Source organism: Ochotona princeps, chromosome 7 (assembly GCF_030435755.1).
Source record: "Ochotona princeps isolate mOchPri1 chromosome 7, mOchPri1.hap1, whole genome shotgun sequence".
Taxonomy (NCBI): Eukaryota; Metazoa; Chordata; class Mammalia; order Lagomorpha; family Ochotonidae; genus Ochotona; species Ochotona princeps.
The window spans coordinates 28,109,114-28,136,782 of NC_080838.1; the positions used below are offsets into that span (position 1 = coordinate 28,109,114).

The 27,669-nt window shown below is 37.4% G+C and overlaps 1 protein-coding gene across 1 annotated transcript in view; it reads right to left on the reverse strand.

Annotated features, from left to right (window-relative positions):
- The window catches only part of FAT4 (FAT atypical cadherin 4), a 159,176-nt gene that overhangs the window by 13,874 nt on the left and 117,633 nt on the right, over window positions 1-27,669 (reverse strand). The window contains exons 9-13 of the mRNA XM_004588166.4: window positions 23,008-27,357; window positions 12,518-12,622; window positions 8,300-8,607; window positions 1,494-1,579; window positions 719-898 (exon numbers count right to left, since the gene is read on the reverse strand). Of these exons, the coding sequence (XP_004588223.2) occupies window positions 719-898; window positions 1,494-1,579; window positions 8,300-8,607; window positions 12,518-12,622; window positions 23,008-27,357 (5,029 nt within the window). The remainder of the gene's footprint in view (window positions 1-718; window positions 899-1,493; window positions 1,580-8,299; window positions 8,608-12,517; window positions 12,623-23,007; window positions 27,358-27,669) is intronic.

A 27,669-nucleotide genomic window follows, 5' to 3' on the forward strand; every position in this document is an offset into this window, starting at 1 on the left:
GAAAAGCAGCATCAGAAGATAGCCGAAAGCCTTGGGACCCTGCTCCTACATGGCAGACGCATCAGAAGCTCCTGGCTCCTGGCTTCAGATCAGTTCGGCTTTGGCTACTGCAGCCTTTCGGGGAGTGAACCAGTAGATGCAGGACCTCTTTCTCTCTAACTCTTCTTCTCCATGTAAAATCTGCCTTTCAAATTAACATAAGTAAATCTTTAAAACATAAAATATGCAATTTTAAAATTCTCTAATCATTGTTCAGACAGTATTTAATAATAAAATAAGAAAAAAAAGAAGTCTTATTGTTTTTAATCCTTAATTGAACTTGATAGGCCAATCAAGTTATTATTGGTTTTTAAGGTATTTGGTAATATTCATGTTTATAAATAAAATTACTTAATTCCAACTAACAAGTGTATTATTACTACACGCCACTTTCCCTTCAACTCTGTAAGGTAAAATGAAGCATGCACACATACAGACATGTATGTTTTCCCTATACTTAAAAATAAAGTTCATTTTATGATTCTGTGTTGTTATACTACCTAAATTTTCACAGCTATTGATAAATACATATCCAAACAATGCAAAATATTAGGTTTTTGTTTTGTTTTGTTTGTTTTAGGAATTTGGGAACAATAATTATGTTATTTGAGGCTCTGATAATCTATGTTTTTTGTAATATATATATATATATTGATAATAAGAAATAAGATTGCCATACTGATCAAGAATGCCTTGTGCAGCCAAAGCTTGGCTGGGCTCCAGAGGCCTTCCATTGACTGCAAATTCCATTATGCACCCCACAAAGTCATGACTTTCCACATGTCCTCTTCTCTGAAGGATTGGTTCTAGAGATCGGATACCTCCAACTGTGATGCGATTTGGCTGAACATCGAGCGTCCTAAACAAAACAAGGAAAACAAGACTATCACCACCAAAACAATGGATTCAATAGGGTGTTTAGCTCAAAAAATGAATACTCATATTTACTCTCTCTGATCTCTACAAGGGTGGTATTTTTTTTTTTTTTAAGATTTATTCATTTTATTACAGCCAGATATACACAGAGGAGGAGAGACAGAGAGGAAGATCTTCCGTCCGATGATTCACTCCCCAAGTGAGCCGCAACGGGCTGATGCGCGCTGATCCGAAGCCGGAACCTGGAACCTCCTCCGGGTCTCCCACGCGGGTGCAGTGTATGGGTAGTACTTTTAATAAGAATGACCTAACCAGATACCTAAAGGATTATTAAGTTTTTCAGATCTGAAAAATAATAAAATCCAGCTTCAACCTCATCTTGGCCACTTCATCTCACATCACTTCTAAAGTATTGTTTCACATTAATTATCCTTACTTTATGGTAAGCAAGTCTCTTTGAAAGGGAAAAAAATGTTTTAAATTTTTATGGCACACAGAATAACACAATTATTTGGAAACAGAGAATTTCTTTCAAAGCCACAAGTAAATATTAAACATCAAGTAATAATTTTACTTACCAATCATCTGAAACTGCTACGTTACTAACAGTGCAGTATCCTGGCTCTTGGTTCTCGGAGCAGGAATCTACAGTTAAGGATGCTGCCTACGAAGCAAGAATGGGAACATTATGCTGGATTTTACTATTTCTATCAGCCTTCCTGGGGCTTGTTTCCATGTAGACCTGAGTGTTACAAATCTGATGACAATTTGATTTAATGCAGTATAGTACACAACAAATACTACAACTGTAATACAATGTGAATTATGGACTTTTTAAAATATCTCTAGAGCTAAAATTGTAATTATCTTTACTGGTAAGAAAGTGCACTAAGAAAAAATTTTTATTTTTGCTCTGTTATGAATTAATAAAAATGTTGTTGATATTCCTGAGAATGTCACACAGGTGTTCTGGGTCATCTTCCTGGGATTACAATTTTAAGAAGCTTATTTTATTATGAAGCTACTTTAAAAGATAAAAATACATATAATTTTCAACTTTGAAAAGATTTATCCTAATATTTAGAAAATATGAATAATATAAATCATAGTATACGCACAATTTGAATAGACATTTTGCAAAAGAACAAATTGAAATGGCTAATAGACATATGAAAAGATGCACAAGCTCTCTTGCAGTCAGGGAGATACAAATGAAAACCACATTGAGATTCCACCTAACTCCTGTAAGATTGACCTACAATCAGAAATCTGCTAACACCTGCTGGCGTGGATATGGGGAAAAGGATAACTTACTCCACTATTGATTGGAGTGTAGGCTACACAACCAATATGGAAGTCAGTACGGAGAGTATGGAGAACTGCAAATAAATCTGTTGTATGATCCAACTATCGCACTCCTAGGCATATATCCAAAAAAAAAAAATGAAAACTACATATGAGAAGCAAATCCGTAATCCTATATTTACAGCAGCACAATCTACATGGAAATAACCCTGATGCCTGTCCAAAGAGGAGTAGTTAAAGAAATTGTGAAACATCTACTCAGCCATTAGAAGGAATGAAATTATACTATTTGAAACCAAATGGTCCCAACTAGGGACCAGTATGCTCAATGAAATAATTCAATCAAAAAAGAACAAATATCACATATGCTCTTTGATATAAGGCAATCTTTGTGCAAATCAGCTCAATAACGCTTTCCATACTGTTTTTGCTGCTACACATGTGTTTTGACATTTTTCTTATTACTTACATTTCTTCAGAATAGTTTCTTTTCTCTTATTAAATTCTTCGCTGACTCATAGATCACACAATAGCACCATTTTATACAAGAAGGATTTTTGTTTCCTGCTTTATTTCTTCATCGACACATTGATTATTTGGAAGTATGTTACTTAACTCCATGGTGTTGTGAATTTTTAAGAATTTATTCCTGTTGTTGATTTTGTTTTATGGATTTTCACTTACAGGAATGAAAAGTAACTTCATAATAGAGACTTTCATATTCATATGAAGATATGGTGCACTATACATCTCTACTTCCAAATGACAGAAGGACTGCCAGTGAAACTATTGTATGTATTTTGACAATAGGATGCTGGACTGCCTGCCATTATCTGTACCGGCAAAGTCAGAACACAAACACCAGACTGATGGACTTATGACTGCTTATGAAGTACTGTACTACTGTAATAATAAGGGGGAAATCAGTTGAGGTGAGAGAATTTGGGGAGAGGGTAATGAAATTCCCTGAGCCTATGGAATTGTACCATAAAATTAAAAACAAAATAGAAGGGGCGAAAAAAGAAATCTATGATATTTTTAATTCTTGAACAAATTGAAGAAACATTGGTCTCATGTTAACATTTAGCTTTTATAAATGATATATTACAGAATAGCTATTTATAATCAGAATATATTACACATTGCCATACATAAATAATACTGCAATAGCATCTAAGTTGGCATTAACTGTAGTCATTTTGGCATCTGAAAGAATGTATATATTCTTGGGATAAAAGCTTTCTGTTTAAAAAAAATACAAATATCATACATGGTCAATAAACTTGCTTCATGGTCAAAAGGACAAAAAATATAGAGGTCAGGATTTCCTCTATTGTACTATAACCAATGGATGGTGGAAGGTTGTTGTAATTCAGTTTGCAATCAAAGATGTGATAGAAAAATCATATTAACTTGGCAAGGTTCTCATAATGCCCTTTCGTTTTTCCTCAACTCCCTCCCATCCTTTGCGCCAAATTCAGTAAATTTTAGTTAGTGAAAGAATTATATTGACAATGGGGCATTTCAGAAAACAGCCAATGCATCCCAAAATCATAATCCAATGACCAGAAACACAGAAGTACTAAGAGGAGTTTCTCCCAGATTGTAGAATAATGGATTCCACAAAATACATCTGAATTTATCTGAAAGTGGCAGAAATATCTAATTTAACTTTGCAATATTTATAATACAAAAACATACATATCATATTATACAAGTATCCATTTATCAAAATGTCTGTTATTTGAGATTGATTTTCCTAAGAGCAAAGCAAACACAAGAAGCACAGGACAAGGAGATGAAGGTTATGTGTACCAACAGGCAGAGGTGAGTCACTCACACGCAGAAGTTGGATATCAGGAGGTTTCTCTATTACAGAATCACATCACATTATGAATGGAAATGAGTCACGGCCTTCCTATCTTAATGCTTATAAGATAACTTATAATTTCTAAGGTTTATTCCTGAAACGAAATTTAGATGGGAGGTTTGTAAAAGCTTAAATATCTCACAGTTTGGAAATAATGAATGGCACCACTTTATAGTAACTGTTTATCATATATTACTTGCTAGCATACTCCTAACTATTTCTATTCTGTAATTATTTTATATCCCATGCAATAAACCTTGTGAATCATGTCTTTCTTACTGCCTTCTCAAGCAGATTATAACTGACATTTTTTAGAAAACTTTTATACTTCCAATTCTACATCAAGATATTTATACCCTATTTAGTTACTTTTTAAATAGGTGTGGTTCTTTTCAATTATCTATAAATGGAATGGCATTTCATCTCAAAACTTGCATTAGGACTTCAGGATACAATTCATGTGAACCTGTTTCATGATTCAACATAATCACCTCTCTGTACATACTATATGCAATATAGCTATCCTAGCTATCTCTAAAGTTATCAGAGAGAATTGCATAACTACTTATGAAGGCATCAACTAAAAACATATATCGACAATGATATGATACACTCTTAATATTTTCTTATTTCATGAAAACTTGATGATGAACAATGACTAACTGAAATGATTTTTAAGTCTGACTCACACAACTTAATCTCATTTCTCTGTTTAATTTTTCTGCCAATTATTGTAAATTGAGATGTTTATGTCCTGTGTAATGCTTCAAAGTTAAGAAACATATTTATCTGTTTCCAACAGAAATCATATTAAACTGTAAAACAGTATTCAAAATTCAAAACTAATCTTACTTTAGATGTTTTCTGAAATGAGGGGACATTTTCCATGTCATTAGTGTAACAATGACAGCGTTTTTTTTTTCTGCTTTGGTATTATTCAAAACTTGGTGATGATGGACACATATTATAAATAAAATAGAAAAATGAGGTGGTCACAGAATGTGGTTAAGAACTCGCATTTATTTTTAACATATTGGTTACTCAATACTATGTCAATTCCATAATGATGTAAACTTTTGCTGATGGTATGTTGGAGCTTTTAATTGATCGGGATGATACTCTGCGGACTCTGCCTACAAATAAAATAGAAAAAATAATTTCTCTCTGGCTTTGGTAAGTTTCACATACCTCCTCCCTCTTCTTGACAAAAGCAGATTCTCATGAAGATTACATGGAAGAAAATGTGATGATATAAAATCATTTATTACATATAATAGCTTGATAAAGTCTCTGCAGGATGGTTAGATGTGCTCTGAGAGCTGAAGTTTGGTAAGAATCACTCTTACTCAGCTGGGTCACTTATCAGTTGAGAACAGCAAGGAAACAGTGACCCCACCCTTCTGAGTTTTTAACTTATCCTGAGAATAGAATGAAGTTGCCACTCACACCCTACTAATGGCTTTTTGTTTTGATAAAGTCAGACAGGATTGGAATTCTGCTCATTGGAGTTCTGTGTCTTGGACTTTTTTTAACTGCTGGTTCCTTCCCTCACCCCTAAAATTGTGCTCAAAAGACTATTTTAAGCAGGTTTTCAAGTCTCTCCCGAAAATTCTTCTGAGCACTGCAGGCTGGAGGTTATGAATTTAATTTATCTCACTTTATTCATTAAAAAAAAAAAAAGTGCTTTGGCCATTTCTGCCACATTCTCAAATGCATGACCCGGGAGCTAGAGTGGAATCAGAGCAGCCAGGAATCATACTGGAGTTGCAACATGGGACGCCAGCATTTTGAGTTGGCTTAAGTAATTATAGCTTAAGGCCAGTCCCCTTAAAATGTTCATTGAATCGTGAGTGACCTTTTAGGCACCATTCAGAATTTACATTCTATTGAAATGAAATAGAATGTTTTTTCATGTGTCAGCAGCATTTGTGGAAACTCTAGGTAACTAACACTGGTTTAAGTATTTGTTTTTCACAAATGAAACGAAATCTAATTGATTTATGTTAAGGTTTAAGGTAGTATGAAAATCTGTTGGATTTTTTTTTCTGATTTAGACACTAAATCTTTAGTTTCTTCCAACTACTTTCCAAAAGAAAGCAATTCATATGATTGTTAGCAAACTGTGATTCCAAATAAGCTTTCTATAGATACTTTTTATAATCTAAGTTTTATATATTAAGGCTAACATAATATAAACAGATGTATTGAATATTATAACTATTTAAAGTGTTGACTTTTCTTCATACATTTAGGATTCATTTTCAGCATATCATGAGTGATTTTATGAAATAAGCATGACATAAATTAGACATTTTGTCATGGTGCTGTAGTTGTGGATTACTATCAAATCAATAAGGAGATGGGAGAAAATATATAAACAAAACAATTAATAAGCATAACAAACATGTAATATTTTCCTTCTTTTCTTATATATATTCAAGTAGCATACATCTAATAAAGTGCTAGGATGATGAATATAACATGGTGGATGTGATGATATGCATGGGAGAAATGTCTGGGAAAATTGGGTGTTAATCACTTGGTCATCTAAAATTCATCATTTTTTGTTTTTCTCAAGAGTTGGAAATAACTATAATCTGGAAAACTGATTATGTGTTCCTTAGTGCATTAAAGTAGAGCAGAGAAAAAGAAGTCATTGTATCTGTTGCCATTTTAAAATAAACATGTGTTTATAGAGTATTTGTAAAAGGAAACAAGCCATCGGTCCTTTGACAGCACTGGCTGGCTGGCATCTATTTGTCAGAAAGAAAAAAAAAATCAGCATTGTAAGGTAGTGTCTGTCATGGGCCATTTTAAAATTAATAGCTACTGGAGACACTAATGTTTTATCTTTAAAATTAATTATGGGCCAGAAGGGGGAAAAATAGAAAAACATTTTAAATGTTATTTCCAGATGTTGCTAATAGCTCTCAATACATTGTCTTCAGAAAGTTTAGAGAAAAGGTACATTGTTAAAAACTGTACATTTCAAAACTGCTTGCATCATCACTGTATTTTCTAATTTCATTTCTAAGAACCTCTGGAAGTAATGATGAATCCTAAAATGTATTTTCACAAATAAGTGAAAAAACATTTCTCTCAGCTAAATTTACGTTTCTTTTGGTCAATGTCAGAAAAATATAGTTCCCTGAATATTTGTAGAATGTCACTAAGGACAGTGATCAAACCGTCACCTTTTAGGTCTCCGGTTTCTCCATTAAAAAAAAAAAAAAATTGTTCAAGAGCATTGATCCTCCTTGTACTAACTTTCTTTTAATCATAACTTAATACTATATTTATTTTCACAGGGTGAAATATGCTTTCAAAGGTTAAAGATAAAGTTCACAAATACTCTCTATTAGGTTTCTTGGCATTTATGTATGCAAAATTCCCCGAAGGTCCTAAATATTGGATAACCATGAAGAGACAGCTAGAAATGTGAACAAATGATAAAATTATCAGAAAATAAGTCAGCCCTTTTGTTCTATCATATTATCTGAAATGTTTTTAAACACTGATATGGAAAAGATAGGATTTATTTTCTAATATAAAGCAAAATATTTATTTAATAGATATAATTTCTAAGTAAATACGTGGTATTCATGTTATGAAAGCCATATGGTTTTACTGATACAGTTTCTATTAATATAGTTCAGGAATATTCATTATTTAGGAGTTTTCATTCTCCATATATCAGTAATCAAAAAGCAAACTTTATCATAACATAATCTCATATCAAGCAACTCACAGAGCACAGTATTTTGGGAAATTAGCCTCACAAAGATAACCACAAATAGCACAGTATTGAAATAAGTATCATATTCTGTCAGCAAAACTTTACTGTCACTGCAAAGTTCCCCATTTATTCCTAAATTGATTCATCAGTTAGGCCAGAGACATGCCTGAAAGAAAAGTAGGCAGCTTAAACATAGTTCTGCTATATCTTTAAAAAGGGGGGGGGATGGAATTTCTATACACACAGCTATTTGCTTTACTTTCTCCATTTCTTGTTTTTAAGACACTGGTGCATCTGCCATGAGCAAGAGAAAAATATTACTTACAAGCCTATTGTAATTCATAGCTAGAATGTCCAAATAAAGGCCAAACATCCTGCTCAATTTGTACCACAATCTACAAGTTCCTTGCAGTTCTACTTGTTTGGAGAAACAATAACAATATTAAACATTGTTGTAGGATAAAATGTCTTACCATTCCTGCTCTCCGGGCAATCACAGTGTGAAAATGTCCATCTGACACCTTCTTCATGGTGGTGAGCTTATAGGTACCACTGCCCAAATTATAAGAGAATCTGAGTCTTTCTTCAGCAATTTCAAGAGCCAAAAACTCAGCCCGGTCCCCTGTCTGGTTGTCATAGTTGTAAAGCAGTAATGCATGACTTTTGATAGTTGAAAATTTGACATAAATATAGTTGTTATTGGGATCCAAACTGGGAAATTCCATATATGACAATTCTTCAAATCCATAACTGTTCAGCTCACAGTGTTTTCCAAAGACACCTGCGCTTGCAGAAATGCAAATAGACACATCAAATTCCAGTTTTATTAAGATACTTTGATTAAAAGTTCTGTTACAATAATAAATTGTGCTTGAAACAATTTTCTTATTGCTTCTCAAAGAATACTATTTGAACTAACACTGAAATAGAATAAAATCTTTAAAGCATGCAACTGAGATGGTAAACTGATAACATTGTTTTTCTCTTGAAGTATAATGAAAGGATACAAGCCTGCACTATTTCTCAAAATTAAAGACTGAGTGGAAGAGAATATGTCTAGGGGAAGTTGTTTCCTGGAAAGCTTCCAAAATTATTTTGTCAACCTTTTAAGTATTTCACTATGTTATAATGTTCAAGCAAGATGCTTCCTTCATAATACATCATTCTTAAAAACAATTTTAACTCAGTTGAGGATGGTAAACTCATTTGTTTTCATTAAAAATTAAACAGTCTGGGTACAGTCAGTTTGCTCAAGGGTCACAAAATTAGGGAAGGGAATTAGTGCTTTCAGGGAAGGAAATAACTGTCCACGTTTTATCTCTTTCTTGTTTTGTATGCTTGCTGGGTATGATTTATAGCATGCAACTTTAAAATAAATTTGTGTTTTTCTGAAATTCAGCATTTTCACTTGTTTGTGCTGGTTCTTTTTCAAACCTGGAAAACATTTTTTTATTGATATTACAATGCTATGCCAAAATTGTCTTCCCACAAATATTAGTAGATTGTGTCAAATGATTGGAAAATTAACCCATGCCAATACCTCATGATTCCTATTAACTTTCAAAGGCTTCATTCCTTAATTTTGGCTTAAATCTCTTGTAAATATATTGAATTTAGATTCAGGGAATTTTTCAGCTGGAAGGAACCAGCGCTATTATTTTACAGAGTGTTTAAAACTTGCCCAAGGTCACAGAGCATGGAAATCACAGCCAAGATTTGAAACTAGATCTACTTGACTATCTAGTTGTTTTGACTCCACCACGTTTTATGTCCAAATGTTCTTTAATACAAAAAGACACAGAAGATAGTATGAAAGTTTGTGTCCTTTACCTCTTGTGACTTGGCTGAAAAATCTTAATCATAAATGACTAGGACACATGTAATTTATTTTTTAAATCATTAAAAGTTAAAGAAAAGGAACTATAGCCTTAATATATATAATTGATCATTAAATATTAATTAAAATATATTCTAAAAATCTATGAATTTAAAATTAAACATTCATTTCTCATCAAACAGGACAAAACATTTTCCATCTTCATAATTACATTAAAATTCTAATTTCTAGGATATCTGTGGCACTACTTCGTCTTTTTTACTTGGAGTGTTTATCTGGCACCACTTCTATTGCATGTTTCATCCATATTTAAGAAAGTAGTTTTTCTCTTAATTAAATCTCTGTAAGTCATAAATTATGTATTGATGTCTCAAGTTTGTCACTTTTTCTTTCACTAAGTGCTTATGTTATCAACTGATCACGTCTGTTTAAATGCCAGCTTTTGGTTTTGCTTCTGGAAGGAGCTAGGAAAGAGATTTGCAGAGCCACATACGTGTCATCTGTGGTTATTAATTTTCCCTGTGCTGTCCTTTCCCTGGGATCTCTGGCAGGGTGAGCGGAAGGTCAATGTGAGCCCTAAACACCCCTGTCCCCCATAGGTAACAACTGTTACATCAGCTAAGCTATAGCAACAGTTTGTTTCAATTTGGTACAAATTTCTTAAATCCTTTTATTGGCAACTGGAATGTAACATAATATCTAAAACGCCTATAATTCTGTTCATTCACTAAGATACCATTCTATGCTTTCCCATCCATGTTTTTTTTCATTCCAAATCATAAGTTGTACTGTGAAGTTTAATTGCGATCACCTGTAGAAAACAGCGCCACAGAGTATGTTTAAACCGCTGAAAGAAAGGCAGTTATGGTTAATCTGGCCTTAACAAGACACTTCAAAAATGCCATGAAAATGTATATCATGAAAAACTGAATTTTTTGTTGTTGTTTGAAGTACCAAAATAAATTTTGCCTTTTAGTTCAATTTTTCATTTCTTAAAGGTTGTGTTTTTTTTATTTATTTTTTAAAAAGTAGAGTTTTTCTTAAATGTTTATTTTACCTACTTGAAAGGCAGTGTACACAGGAGTTAGAGAGACAGAGTTAGCAAGAGACAGAATTCTTCCATCGGCTGGTTCACCCTCCAAATGGTCATGATAGCTAGCACTGAGCTAAGCTGGAGCCAGGAGCCAGAAGCTTCTTTCAGGACTCTCACATCAGTGCAGGGCCCTAGCTTTTGGGTCATCCTCCACTGCTTTTCCAGGTACATTAGCAGAAAGCTGTGTCAGAACTAGAGCACCTGGGAACTTCAACAGGCACTGTAAACTGCAGTTTAACACATTTTTCTCCATGGACTTCATGAAGTTCTCCCTATTTTTCACTACTTCAGTGGCATTTTTAGAATCTCAAAGAACTTTCACCAAAGAGAGATGCCGTGAACATCAAACAGGATTGTGCATAAATCTGTGTTGTAAACATGACACCATCTTGAACTAATTTTTTACATTTCCTTTTTTTTTTTAACTTTGGGCAAATCATTCAATTTCTGAACTTGACAAGTATTGTTAAAATAAATGATTTGAAATTCATATTTTATACTGTTATTATTCTATTGATATTTTATTTGAAAAACGGATTAAGGGAGTCATGGGATGGGTGAAAATGATGAATCAAAGAACTATTAGTATATTTGACTAGTTACTTAGAAAATCAAAATTCTTTTAAAGTTCTATTCAGTACTAGAAATGCAGCTTAAATTTTCAGCTCCATATAGCATGGTAACATGCCCAAGGAAAACCAGAAAATTATCATTTTTGTATCTTGTTTAAGGAAAGATAGGATCATCTGAAGATGTGTTCAGTGTTACTGGATGAAGCAGCCTTAAAACAAATGGAATGATCATAAATTGATTGAGCAACCATCATTAATATAAAAGCATCCTCTAGAGCTATTCTCATTGTTCTTGGTTGGCCCAGGGCCAGGGAGATCTTGGCTGAGACTTAGAAGGAATCCTTTAGTTCATTCAGAAAAGTGAGTAAATATGTTTCTGCACCAAGGTACTCTTTTACCATCTTCTTCCTCAAAAGAACACATTAGTGTGAGCTTTTAAGTTATATAGTATTATTCATAAAATGTCTATCATGAAAACCGCCTAGTCATTAAATCTTTTTAGAAGTAGCTGAATTAATCTAAAAAAAGAGAGACAGAAATAAAGTCAAACAAGAACCATTTTTGCTTTTTTGACACATTTTGAAATACAGCATGATGTCAAGTGGTGCTGAAAACAAGCCATCGATAAATACTTGAGATGAATACCCTTGGGAGACAAATTTGATGAAAATACCCTGAGTCGATTGTTTTTATAGCAATGATATAAACAAATTTATTCAATAAGACTTCCATATTTAAAGTTTAAAAATGTTATACATTTAAGATTTTATTTTATTAAAATTTCCTACATAACCAGTATTTTCATAACTACTCATGCGCTTAATAAAACACTGCTAAATAGTGTGCCAAAAGAGGCTTCCAAAAATTCATGGACCATTTGCGTTTTATTTATTTGTTAGTCAGAGATGGAAAAAGGCAGAACACACATCTGCTGGTTTGCTTCCATTGGTATGAATGGCAGTAACTATCACTTAGGTCCTCACTACTTCCCTCCCAAGTGTAAATTACCAGCAGAAAACTGAGGTCAGATCCAGAGCCACGTACCAAGCCAGGCACTCCAAGACAGGATGTGGGCCTCTTACCTGCCAAATGTTGACCACCACATTATCTTTGAGTTCCAGTTTGTCATAAATTTTCTGGACTCCCACTATGGAATGTTATTTTATGTCAGTAATGAAGTTTTACTCACCAAATGGACAATGGCAGTAATATGAATCCACACCACTTTGGCAGGAACCACCATTAAAGCAAGGGTTGCATTCACAGTAATTAACTGATGATTCACATGTTTTCCCTAAAACATAGAAAATTTGTTCAAAAAAACCTTATTCATAATTATATTGTCATCATTAACAGCATATATGAATTCATTCTGAAGGATTATATCTCAAAAGCACGTATTAGGAAATTTTACATAAGAAGGCATTAGAATGGTATCTCAGAGTTCAAAATCTGACTTAGATACCCTATTAGAAAGATAAGCATACAATCTGCAGGAATATATTTACATAATTATTTTGGGAGAACAGATCCTCTTCAGGCAAATGACATGGTAAACATATTGAAATTACTCCACTGAATACTTGGCTTTCTCAATGGAAACTTTCATGGAATTTTTTTCATTATGCTGACTCAAGTTTTTGACAAGTGAGAACTAACCTTGCATGTCAACCTACAATCCTTCTACTCTAAAGAAAGAGCTCTTTACTTACAAAAATTCTTTGTAAATCTAAATTAGGAATAAGAAAATACGTTAAAATCCATGTTAGTACTTTTTTTAGAGTACATATTACATTATTTCTTTTTGTTTTGCTTGAAATGATAATACTGGAGAAACGTACTTTTCAGTTTACAAAGTCTTTTTAAACATCATCTTATTAAACTTAATCAAGCTACACTGAATGCACACTATAGGCCGGGCATAATAATGGATGGGAATAAACAGTGAAAAGAACAGAGAAATGTCTTTACTCAAAGTTAGCTTCAGCTTTTTTTTTTTTTTTTTTTTTGCTTTTCTCTTGTTCACAATGTATGCCATTTATTTGAAAGGCAAGTGAAAGAGAGAGAAGGGGGCGCTGAGAGAAGAGTAATTTTCTTTGTATTAGTTTTTTTTTTTTAATTTTATTTTAAATTCATTAATTACATTGTATTATGTGACACAGTTTCATAGGTACTGGGATTCTCCCCACCCCTCCCCAAACCCTCCCCCCATGGTGGATTCCTCCACCTTGTTGCATAACCAGTTTTCTAATGGCTGCCACAGCAAAAGCCAGGAGCTAGAACTTCCATCCAGGTCTCCCTTGGCAGGAGGCCCAAGCATATGAGACATGTTCAGATGCTTTCCCAGGCACCTCAGCAGGAGCTGCTTTGGAAGCAGAGCAGTTCTCACATCAGCTCTCTGAGGCAATGCCGATGCTGTTGCAGCAGGCAGCTTAACTTGCTGCACCACAAGACCAGGGCTCAAACAACTGTCTTTAGAGCTTCCATTTTAGTGGGAAGAATTAATTCATATTGAGACATGTACATTTTGGGAAGGGATGCGAAAAAGCCCTTAAACTCTAATATTTTGCTTGAGAGATCATAAAACTATGATACATACAAGTTTAGGTTTTCTGTTTTCTGTATCAAGATTTGAATGGTTGATCTCTGGCAGAAAAAACTCAAGGTCTAAATCATACCTGTCTTGTTTTTCATATAAATTTAAATATACTCTAATGCTACTTTGCTACAACTTTAAATTATTGCAATAATGTCACAGAGTTAAGACTTCTTCAAATTCTTCCAAAGAGTACTAGTGATAAAAGCCCTCAGTTTTCACTCACTAACAGAAGGGTTTCAATTACTGTGGAACAGGTCTTCATGAAGCTGTTTTCTACTTCCCAACAGCACTACATTAATTTATCTCTTAAGTATGTCATGGAAGCGCTAGCATTTGTAAAGCACAAGTAGACACTGCTGAACACAGAAAATCCATTCCATCCTAACAACTTTGCCTAAAATATAGTCAAAGATTTTGTTTAACTTAGATTTGCTTTTGTGGCATGAGTATGCAGCCACAATTGTTCTGTTCTGAAGTTCCAAGTGTGAGTCAGACCTCACGACAATGCTAACTAAGCCCATTTCTGTACATCACAGAAATACACACACTTTCTCCTGGATACATTAAATCGGGAACCACCTTACAATGCAAATCATTGAACTGACAATTTCAGAAGATCTTTTAATTCTAAGGGCAAAACATGAAAATACTTAGGTTTTAAGTGTTTTATCTACATAAATTCATATGCTTTCAAAATATCTGTTATATACCTGATATGTCACAAAAACAGATAACAGAGTTGTACACTTCACTTCTCGGAGACTAGAAATGACAAATTTGGGGGAGTTTCTGTCATTTACACTTACTCAAATACTTGGACGTACGTGATCCCTAAATAAAATACATATATACAATAGCTCAAAAGCTATAAAGCTCAATTATACCTGTTTTGAATCCTGTGAGAAACAATATGGTTTATAGTCTTGGTTTCAATGATAATAATATAAAATTAGGGATGCGTTTTTCTGTATATAATTTTAATTGGTGATTTAATCCTACTTACTCCTATAAAATGATATTTTAATAGTGACATCAGAGTATAATTTAAATATGAAGCTCATATAATTAGTCCAAAATAGAGGTGGCCATCCTATGATAAATCATGCACTCTGTAATAAATACGATTTCAACATGTATTAAAACATACCAGGGAAATGGCAGCAGTTGCAAACTATGCAAATAGCTTTGAGAATGAATTTCTCTTTAAAGTCTCAACAGAATCTGATTCTGAAATACACAACAATGAAAGTAGAAATTTGCAAGGAAAAACAAACTGAGGATTTCATCTGTCATTTTAATTAAAACAGCTAAGTTTTCTTATCATCTCTTAATACATAATTTAATTGACATTTTGAATTAAAATGACTTTGCCAGGTATATCAAAGAAAATTTCTTACTGAGTCGGGGAAGAATAGTGTTATCCATTTTATTAAGGCATATCAAGTATATATCATTCAAAAATGTATCTGGAGAGGGTTTAAACTTCCAGCAGCTTCCCAGCTGCTGGTGGGCCTCAGGATGGGGAGTCTTTCTCGGATCCTGACTCCAGCCACCATGTGCACGTGGTGAGCTGTCCCCGGGCCTGCCTGTGTTCGGGGGCTGCTTCCTTTGGGGTGAGTACACCCAGGGGGAAAGTCTCCGTGACTGGGTAGGTCCAGGGCCCACCCACCACCCTCATTGGGTGGTGAATGGGATTGGGGAGGGGTGTGACCTTGGGCCTGGGGATTTAAACTTTCAGCAGCCTCCCCGCTACTGGTGGGTCTCAGGACAGGGTGTCTCATGCCTGGATCCCAGACGTCAGCCACCACGTGCACATGGTACGCTGTCCCTGGGCGACCAGGGCGCCATCTGGCACCAGGCTCTGCCTGCTGGCCGCCCAGCCTGGCAGCTCTGGGGTTTTGGTTCTTTGAATCACTGCTTAGGTAGCTCCAGGTTGATCCCATTGTGCTTCTGGGATCTGAGTCAACCCTAAAGATTCCCAATGACAGTAACTCTTCCTTTGAAGAACTTGTAATCACTTAACAATGCTGAACACTGAACACCAGCTCATGCAAAACCAAAGGGTCAGGGTTTGTCCAGCAGGATCATATCCTATTACCTGACATGATGATGGATTAGGAGACTGGTCACATCAAGCAGGGCCATAACATTGATTAGCATGCGAGAACCATATCTGGGGGTAGATTCTGTGGGGGATCTGTGGGCCAAACCCTGTGGAAATTCTAGCCCCACTGGTTAGCTCAAAAGTTGGGGTAGTGATGGACTAAGCTAGGTGTGACCAAGGAGCCTGCCATCAATCACAGGTAAAGGAACCCACAACAGTCTGGACTGGTCAAGGCAGCAGCACCTGATTGTGAATCCTGAATAGAGTGTGGGGTGGGCCAGGCTGCAACATTCACAAGTTCATACAAGGCGAAATGGAAGGCTAGACTGCACCGGGCACTGGCCTAAAAGCTATTGGCATGTATAAGAACTGGGTCTGGGAGGGGATCAAGTGGAGGAACTTGGGAAACTCCCCTGGCGAGTCACAGCTCCCGCTGATGAACATGTGGTCCAGACCTGGGTGTCGGACAAACTGTGCAAAGTAGCTCCAACAGTTGGCTAATGTGTAAATTGTTAATGGAACAGGGTGGACTGGGCAGGACTGAGCAAACCTTAGCCTACAAGCGAAACTAGAAACCAGGATGGAGCACAGGTCATGCCGAGCTAGGCTCTTGCACCTACTGGTCTGCGTGAGTGAAGGACGCTAAGCCACAATGTCTAAGGCAGAGGCCAGAACAAGTGAGGGATTGAGACAAGCTGAGTCAGAACAACCACTGGCATGCACGTGATCTATGGATGGGAACAGGCCCAGTTGGGGAGCCAAGGGGACACCCTAACTGGGTTGAGGTTACCACCAAAGGGCTTGTGTGCTAGAATGGGGGCTGCATTCTAACCAGGAAACAGTCGTAGTCTCCCTTGGCACTAGTGTGGACTGGGATTGGATGCACCAGGCCAGGCCAGACTCCAACACTGTCTGGTGTCCTGGAGGACAAGGATAGATGTGGACGGACTAGGCTAGGTCTCAACCCCTACTGAGCCATATGTGAGCCCTATGTAGGTATGGACGAGCCATGGCTGAGCTGAAACATCCAACAACAAGAACCAGAATGGGTTAAAAGCCAGCCAAGAAAAGCCACTGTTCCTGCTAGGACAGGAGGTGAACTGAGTAGGGCTGGCTCATGGACCCCCTGGTATGTGCAAAATCTTGCCCTGGGAGAGGTTCTGATGGAGGAGCCTGGGCAACTCCTCTGGCAGGACACAGACCCCGCAGGTAAGCGCAAGAAGCATAATAGGAAACAGCCCGGAATAGGCCATGGAAAGTTTCCCACTGGCATACATTTGGCATGGGTCAGGGGCAGACCAGGCTGAATCAGTTCATGTCATCCACTGGCAAATCCGAACACCAGAACAGTGTGGGTCGAGCCAGGTTCGGTCGCGACAAACCCAGTGCAACAATATGGAATGACAAGGTGAGGTTGCCTGTGCCAGATGTGACTGCAGCACCCAACCAGCATGTGTGAGAACCAGGAAGGGAGGAGCAGAGCGGGCAGGGGGACTAAGGGGGTGGTCCCCTTGCTGGACAGCTACTCCCACTGGAAAGCGTGAGCTGGGATGGGGACAGACCAAACTAAGCAGGGCTACAACACCTGTGCACCTCATGTGGACTAGATCAGGGAAAAGCCAGGCTGGGCTGATTATTCCTGCGGGTGCAAGCATAAATTAGAATGGGTGAGGATTGTTTGAGATTAGCCTCAGTATCCGCTGGCAGAAGCTGGCACTGGGGGCTAATTCTGTCAAGTCAAACCACAGAACCACCCGAACAGTGCATACACCGGGATTGAGAGAGACCCAGGAGGGAAATAGTGGGTTCCTCCCTCTTGGGTTACTACTCCTGCCGGAGGGCATGAAAACTAGGACAGGGCCTCGGGTGGCTAGACAGAAAGGCACCCAACAACATCCATGAGGGCTGGATAGTTGAGCTGGTTAGATGGAACTAAGCTTTAATACCCATGGCACGTAAGAGAGCCAAATGGGATATGGGACAGACTGGACCAGTCTGCTACACATACTGGCAAACCAGGGTAGGGAGTGGGCCTGGTGGGGGTTATTATGGGTCACTCCAACTAGGCTGCAGCTCCCCCTGGTTTATGTGAGGGCCGAGTATGTGCTGCGCAGAACCAGGCTGGCCTGCAACACCCATTGATTCCACTGGAAGTCAGGGCTGAAAACAGAACCAACCCAGTAATTGCAACCACCAGCTGATCGGGGTGATCGACTGTGCAAGGCCCTGTGCTTGCTAGAGCATACAAGAATCTGGTCTGGGAACACCTCAGCGTTTCTTTGGGGATCTCCCCAATCGAAATGGCGGACTCAGAACCCTAGCCAAGAAAAGACAGAAGAAAGAACAAGTCAATCAACCACCTCAGCTATATGTTGGCAGCGAAATACTGGGCAAATGGAGACTCTACGATGGACTATGTCAATCAGTGGATTCTTCAACGACCTCATCGTGCTTGGAACGGCGAGACTGGCAGCGATTCATAACTGGTGAACTATCAAAACCACTTGAGCAAGTATCTCAGAGCATGCCCCACATCCGAGACTTGGGGTGGGTGGGAAACTGGGTGGGACTTTCCCCTCAATATCCCCCTTTACCTCAGATACATGAAGGAAACAATATGGAAATAACAGTCTTACCCACTTCCCTATAGCCCTTGAACCTTTTTACCATAATTACTATGTAAAGATTGTAAAAAATATAATTAAAAAAAAGAGAGAAAAAAAATGTATCTGGAGTTCTCTAATAACTAAATATTTCTTTTATAAGCCAGGTGGTTTTTGACACTAGATAAAATTCAAAGACAAGATTTGAAAATGTATTGCTTAAAGTATTAAAACTTGTGCTTTTTTTTTTGTGAGAGAAGAATGTCATGATTTTACCTAGAAACAAAATAAAACTCCTAAATTTCTCAAATTCGGAAAGTTAATTCTCTGTAACCCTATTAAAAAACAACAAAATTTTGTGTTGTTCTAAGTAGTTTGGTCTACCTTAATTGTAGAGCTAATTACATAATCCATATAGGATAATGCAGCACTTTGAATTGCTGACTTTCTCCTGGTTAAACAAGCTGTTAAGTTACAGCATTGTGAAACAAATTATTGCCATTAACTTAATTAATGCTGCAAGCCAATTAACAATGCTCCTCAATGATTTGAGGCCTAGCGCTCTAAGATAGAACTTGCATAAGGGAAACAACCCAAGCCTCTTGAACTTGAGGAGTCTTTTCTGTTAAGATATGTTTACCCTCATAGCAACTCATAGAAGAATAAACCTGTCTCATTGCTTTGACATCCATTCATTAGTTGCCTTGGCATACGCTGCAGAGCACACATAGAAAGAGCTGTGATTTGGAAGAGAAATTCTTAGTGCCCAGAGAAAGTGAATGAATAACGATGAAAATAGATGCAGAAAAATGAGGTCACTGTGCATACAGATTTCCTAAGGATGCAATTAAAATTGACAGAAAAAAAATTAGGTTATATCTTCACTTTTAGAGGCAACAGATGGGACCTTGTGTTGAACATACACTGAAATTTTTGTGATTATCTATGGTCTTTTCAATAAAAATGTATGCTTAAGATTCACTTAGTTGTTAATTGGATTAACCCATACAGGTATGATAATATTTTATATTTCATACTCTTCTAGCCGCTTAACTTAAATTCTCAGAGAATTATATATGGAATTTTTATATATATATTGGACAATTTTAGCATGATTTTTGTATCTCATAGAGATGGGGATACATTGATTTCACATGTAATTAGACTACTCGATTTAGAAACAAATTTTTATTTATTTTTGCTTCATTGTTAATATATATGCTGATATGTTAACTCATTATTTAAGCTACTCATTACTGCAAAAAAAACACTGTGGAAATAGTTATTCTGAGCCCAGTGCAGTAGCATAGTGGCTAAAGTCCTCCCCTTGAACGTGCCAGCATTCCATACGGGTGCAGGTTCATTTCCCAGCGGCCCCGCTTCCCCACTTCCCATCCAGCTCTCTGTTTGTGGCATGGGAAAGCACTCAAGGATGGCCTGAAGCTTTGGGACCCTGTCCCAGTGTGTGGGAGACCCGGAGGAGGCTCCTGGCTCCAATCTTTGAATGAGCCGAGCTCTGGCCCTTACAGACACTTGGGTGGTGAACCAGCGGACAGAAGATCTTACTCACTGCATATGTCCTTCTCTCTGTGTATCTGACTTGCAATAAAAATAAATATTAAAAAAATTTAAAATAGTTCTTCAAAATACCTTTCAAATAGTACTATGTTTTTTTCCAATGAAACCTGAAAATCATGCAAAAATTCAGTGAACTACCGTGAAAGGAAACAAAAAAGTAGCTGTGATTGAAACTATGCATAAATATAATCTCAATGACACCACAAATTATGGTATGTAATGACGTATAAAATATTAATGATAAATTTATACACATTTACTTATTTTTTTTGAGAAATAGGAGTGTTTAAGTTATTAAAAACCTAGGTATTTAGGTGAAGCTCAAATATGATCTAAGGTTATCTGTCTAAGTTCTATCTTGGAAATAAAAATTGAAAGCAGAACACTTTATCCTTTTACATAGTAGCCTCCTTTCTGTATGACAACAAAGGTCTTTTATCTTCTATGATTTTTCTGGTCACATGATCATCAACAGTAATAACGCAGCCATAGTTATATTTTCAAGAATGTTTCTTAGTTACTCCTTTCGTCATCAAACTAGCAAACGTTTGCCTGCTTTCTCAGTAAAATTACTGTTTACAGTGTGTGCATAACACTTCATAATTGGAAAAGATGACTATACTTTTGAGTTACCTCAAAGTCTCATCCTTCCTTAAAATACTGATACCTTTTTGATAAAATAAGACAACTTCTCCATATGGTAATAAACTGGTGGTTTTGTGCCAAAAAAGCCAGATCTAAGATGCCTCCAGGTATATGACAATGAATGGAAAAGGTTAAAGAAGCTATAAACTAACATTTCAGAGAGAAGGCAGTGATCATACAGTATCAACTATCTGCCTTTATCTTTTTTTGTTCCATAAGATTTATTTGCATACTTGAACCCATCCGATATCTTCTCTATGCAAAATGGCTTTTCAGATATACCGTGTCACTGTGAGATTTTAGGATATAGTTTCCTAGTTCACATTAATTGACAACACATTCACTTTTGCTTTGCAACATCTATATAAAATATGCAGTTGAGTTTCTCAGGGTGTGAGTTCGAAGACACAGTGTTATCAGCTAAGGACCATTTTAAACAAAAAATTCAGAAAATCTTGGGGCTCCAATTTGTCATTCCAGGGACTTTGAAAACCATTTATAGAAGGAAGGTGAAAGTCAAAAAAGTATATGAAAACTACACATGATATAATTCTGATGGTCATAAATATGAAATAAATATATTCTTGAGAAGTAAGACTTTACTAAGGCTCTGCTGTTTAATTAATGTTAACAAAAGTAAAATTTGATTTGCATGAGCATTTTTTTAAGTTAGATGACATATACACACACATATACACATATGTATGCATGTGTATTGCACCTTATGGCTTTTTACCTCTGTCTCTTGAAGATATATGGGTATAACAGCTCCACCTTCCTGAACCAGTTATCAACTAGCTAGAAAGAGAATTCATTGCGGCCCTTTAGTGATCACTTTTCAAAGACCACTAAACATATGTAGAAATTCAGGTTATACATTCCTAACTGCAAATAGAAATGAACATTTGTCATCATGTGTTCTGTGCTGCTGTTTTCTGAAATAAATGCCAAGTAGTTTATCTTAATTAATGTCTATTTTTACTTGATAGTTTATGGAGATAGAAGATGAGATAATGAAGTATATGATTTAAGCTATATAAGAATTAGAGCTATCATTAAATTTCATGTTTGTTCATGTCATTCCTTATCTATTGAATTATCTCCAACAATGCAAATGAAGCTGACGCGAACTGCAAAGTATGTCCCCTTAATAATTTCAAATAATGCTCAGACAAAAAGTTTATAATCAGCATATTGATAGCTCTGACGCCAGAGACATCAGAATGCAGGCTCAATTCGACACAATGTAAAACAGGCCTAAGAATACTATCTTTCAATTTCAGATAACCTTGCAGTGTCTGTAGTGTAATAGTAAAGCAAGGCTCCTTCTTGGCAGGATCACACAGTGCAGCAGCGCACCAGGCACACAATGGTCAGTGTGGCTTTCTTGAAACACCTACAGTGCGCTCCCTGCTGAGATGATTGCTGAGTTCTAATACATCTGACTCAATTAATTGGAGGCTTTTCTAAGTAATTTCCTTTTGCTTAACCGTCAGAGAGTAGTTTCAGTTCCTGATCATTCTCAAATATACTCTCTCTCAGTTTTAGATGAAGACTAAGCAGAACAGTGAGGAAGAAGTTGCTGGAAGTGCTCAGGAACTCATCATAAGACTGCGGCAAGTACGAAGCAGACTGTGATAAGCATGACACCATTTAAAGGGCAGAGGCTTACAGTCCAAAGCCAGTCACAGGAGAAAGAGCCTAAACCTTATGCTTTATGTAAACTGAGTTCTTTAAACTTCGCAATACTCATTTAAGAAGATACTATTTTCTTTTTGTTCTTTTTCTGAGACAAGGAGCAGAGGGATTAATAGTTTATGCTGTGAACTGACTCAGAATTTTAAGCTCTAGAATTAACTGTAGACTTGAATTGTTGCACTAAAACAAATTAATTAGATGACACTAGAAAAACTAACATCTCCACTTCAACTTCCTGGCCTGCAAAAAAACAAAACAAAACTGGAAAACATTCCTGACTTACTAATTTTTCTAATGAGAAGCAAATGAAATAAATACATAATAAATGTTTACAAAGTACCTACTCAATAGCAAAACTTTTTAAACTTTTTTTTGCAATTATACCCAATTTATGAAAAAAGCTTTGAAAAACGGTTTCATTTTTTAAAAAAACATGAAAAACATCGTCATACCTGTGTATCCAGTTTTGCAAACACAGTTGAAGCCTCCTGGGAAATTCTGGCAGACGGCACCATTCTTGCAAGGACTGGGAAGGCACTCATTGATGTCTCTCTCACAGGCCCTTCCAGTAAAGCCTTCTGGACAACTACATGAAAATCCACCCACTAAATTGTGACAGGTCCCACCATTGTGGCAAGGGGATGGCAGACACTCATCTATATCTGTTTCACACCAGTTACCAGCATATCCTGGCAGACACTTGCACAAGAAAGGCTGCAGAGGTTCATTGGCCATGATGATAACTGGAAGGCTCTCGTAGCTTTTGAGCACAGAGCTCACAGCCAGTCTTCTTATACAGCTCCCTCCATTCTGACAGGGGCCATGAATGCATGAGTCGTGATCCACAGATTCTACCTTTACTCCACTTTGCCGAAGCAGGATGTCTTTGATGCTTTCAAAGAACGTAGCTACACCACTGGGATTCACATACTGATTATTGTTTCGCTTCACAGCTGCCAAAAGAAATGTTCTGTTGTTGTCTTCATATGCGCCATAGAGCTGAACGGCAGTCCCTAGGCCTGTGAGCTGGGAACTGGCTATGCGTAAGAAGTGAAGGTAGTGATTAGTCAGGAAGTCCTTCACTGTCGGAACACTAACACGAAGTAAAATGCTGTTGTCCACTGTAGTATTGGAAAAGGCTGCAAAGAAAACTCGGATATTGCTTGTAACTGTGCTGTGAACGCCATCATTGCTCAGGACGGTCAGATCAAAAGTGCCATCTGTGGATCTTGGCTGGGAATGCAGATCACAGGTGCCCACTGGAATACTGAAGAGGCTCGTAACTCCAGAAGTCAAAGAGCAGTGGAAGCTGTCTAGCACATCCGGATCCTGTGGTTTCACAGAGCCTAAAATTCCACCAGGAAACAGGTTGCCATAGTAATTAACAAATAACTCTACTGTCCGAGACTGTGAGGGATTGTCATTTTCATCCATGACTGTGATATGCACAGTTCCGGTAGATGACATCTGTGGAATGCCGGAATCCCTGGTGACCACAGACAGATAGAAATCTGAAATCTGCTCTCTGTCGATCTCCCTGGTTGTGCTCAGAACTCCAGCAGTATTCAGACTAAAATAATTGGTGGCAGGACCTGTGCTCAGCAGGTAATAGGTAAATGGACCTTGATTAGGAGGGAGATCTGGGTCAGTGGACTGAAGCGTCATCACCAGAGTTCCTGGCCGTTTGTTTTCCATCACTTCCCCTTCACTGATGCTCAACGTGGGTCCATTATCATTGATGTCCTCCAGGGTGACTATTAAGGAGGCACTTCCTGTAGCGGAGGGGGTCCCTGAATCTACAGCCAATACTGTTAGATTATAGATGGGTAGGGTCTCTCGATCTAATTCTGCAGTTACCGTGATCTGTCCTGTCTGGGGATTAACAGAAAAAGCACCATTTTCATTCCCTGATCCAATGAAGTAAGAAAACCTGCTCCAACTGGGGATGGAGTCAGAGTCAAAGGCACTGACAAAGGTCACGTGAGTTCCAATGGGGACCCCTTCGCTGATCTGAACACTGTAGATGTTTAAACTAAAGACTGGTGGGTCATTGGCATCTAGCACAGTGATATTAACAGTGACTTCATCTATATCTGCACCCCTAATGCTGCCAAAATTCTTGGCTAATACTTTCAAAGACACCCGTTCTTCTTTTTCTCTATCAAGAAGTCCAGAAACATAAATTTGTCCAGTCCTCTTATTGATCTGGAAACCCTTCTTTCGACTATCACCAAAAATCAGATAATGTACCTCCCCATCTGTGCCCAAGTCACGGTCACTGGCAAACACTTCTCCAACAACAGTACCTTTAGGAGCTGCTTCCGAGATTTCAAAATAGTAAAGTTTGGAAACAAAACGAGGCACATACTCATTGGTCCCTTTCAACTGAATGTTCACAGTGGCAAAGCTACACCTTTCTTCATCAGGAACATTGAAGGCCTTCACAGTAAGATGGTAGCTCTGTTTGGTTTCAAAATCCAAGAAACCTTGCGTTGTGATGACTCCTGTGTTAGGGTCGATGACAAAGAGGTCACTGTCAGATGTCTGCACTGTATAGGCAATCACAGCATTTGTTCCAGAGTCAGCATCTGTTGCATTTAGGTGGATAACTGTTGTTCCACTTGGAGCATTTTCCAAAACAGTGGGGAAATATTCATCAGGGATGAATATTGGAGAATTGTCATTTACATCAATCACATTTATAGTGACACTACAGTAACCAGTTCTCGCAACCCAGCCTCCGTCTATAGCACTAACAGTCATCTCATGCTTCTGGTATAGTTCATAATCAAGAGGTTTGGCTAGTGTTAGTACACCTGTGGAGGAGTTGATTGCAAAAATTCCTTCTTCGTTTCCTGAAGAAATACTGTACCGGATCAAGCCATTCATAGCTGCATCTCTGTCTCTTGCAGAAACAGTTCTGATAATGGTCCCAACACTCTGGCTCTCAGCTATGGTTGCACTTAGGTGGCTTTGGGAGAATTCAGGAGTGTGATAGTTTTCTTCAGTGACAGTTATTTCAACTGTTGCTTGGGAAGAAAGTGGAGGGTTCCCTTTATCTTTTGCAGTGACCGTGAGCAGAAAGTTTTGATTCAAGTCAGAAATGAGGGAAGATGCTATTGAAATCCATCCTGTGTTAGTGTCCAGCTTAAATTTTCCTAAATGATTTCCATTAGAAATGAAATAATCCACTTCGGAATTCAGTCCAAAATCCTTATTATCTATTGCAGTCACCTTGATCAGCTTTGTCCCAATTTTCACATTTTTTGTGACTGGAGTGAAATACTGAGTTTGAAGAAACTCAGGCGCATTGTCATTGCTGTCCACTGTGTTAATGGTGACTGTTGTCTCACTGAGGAGGGAGGGATTCCCTCGATCTGAAGATGTCACTATAAAACTATGTCTGTTCACGTTCACATTACTGAAGCCACTGACATTTTGGTATTTCAAGACTTGTTTATTGAAAATCTCCCCTGTGGTAGCATTGATCCTAAAATACTCTGATTGGGATTTTATAAAATAAAACACTTGTCCATTGGATCCCTCATCGGGATCTGTGGCGGACACCTGAGTTACTCTGGAGCCAATCTCAGTCAGTTCAGGACAATCTAAATAATAGGAGGGTCTACTAAATCTCGGAGCATTATCATTGACATCTGTCACAAAAATTGTGACATCTGTGCTGACAGTCCACCCGGAATCATGTGCAGAAACTCGGATTCTGTACCGGTCTGTATCTTCTCTATTTAAAGGTCTGCTAATAATGATGTCCCCTGTGCTAGGGTGGATTGTAAACGGAAGACTTGTGTCCATTATGGAATATCTACTAATTGCATTTACACCAATGTCTTCATCAGAAGTTGTGACACGTGTAACAGTGTATCCTAAGGGAGAATTTTCAGGAACCTGGGCACTAAATATTTGAGAAAACCTAGGGGCATTATCATTTTCATCTAAAATGTTAATGATAACTTTCACTGAGGCACTCCGAGATGGGGACCCTTTATCTGAAGACTTTACAGTGAGTACATAATGAGATACTTTTTCCCTGTCTAATGGTCGTACGCTTCGGATTTCACCAGTAGCATGATTGATACTGAAACTGTTTTCTTCGTTGCCATTAATAATCTCATAGTCTAACTGTCCATTGGGTCCACTGTCTTTATCCACTGCTGATACTGCAAGTATTTTTCGAGGAGAAAGGTTTTCCAGTATTTCAGCTACAAATGGATCTTCTTTAAATACTGGAGAATTATCATTGACATCTAACACTGTTATGTCCAGTTTCTCATAGGAGGAGAAGGGAGGGAAGCCTCCGTCTCTGGCCTCTATCCGCATGACATATTTCTGTATCTTTTCAAAATCCAGAGGTTGACTAATGGACACTTGCCCAGTTGATTGATCAATTTGGAATGTATTGCCAAGATTCCCACTTGCAATATAATAAGACAAAGGTTCTCCTCTCAGGGAGGACCCTGTAATGGTAGTGACAAGAGTGCCTACTGGTTGGCTTTCAGGAAACATGAATGTTTGCTCCTTGGCTCTGACTTTAGGAAAATCTGCCTTGTTCACAAATCTAACTGTCACTGTTGTAGAATCTGTCTTTGGAAACGAGCCACCATCTTTCACATGTACAGAAAAAGTCACTTCTGAAGCTCCATTTAGGGGGCCAGCTGCCATAATAGCTCCCCTCAGTGGGTCAATGTGAAATTTTTCTGAGTTTCTACCACTCAGAGAATAGTGCAGCTCAGAATTGGTTCCAATATCAGCATCTGTGACTGTAACCGCAAAGACAAAGGAACCTGTAAGAGAGGGAATGTGCAGTTATAATCTCATGGGATCCATATAAAACATGTGGTGGTAGGTTAAAGCATATAAAGTACTATCCTGCTGCCACATATGACATTATTTTCTCATAATTACTGAAGAGAACAATATCTCCTACATTTTCTCTAAAGTTGCCAAGTTAAATCCGCTTACTGACAATCTTCAGAGACGGGCTTGCCATTTTCTAGCTAAAACCCACACAGTGTGCTAGATTTCATATTTTTCAGTATGCCTTTGAGAGAGGCATAGTGAAGAGAACGGGCTCATCATTCAGTATCATAGTTCCT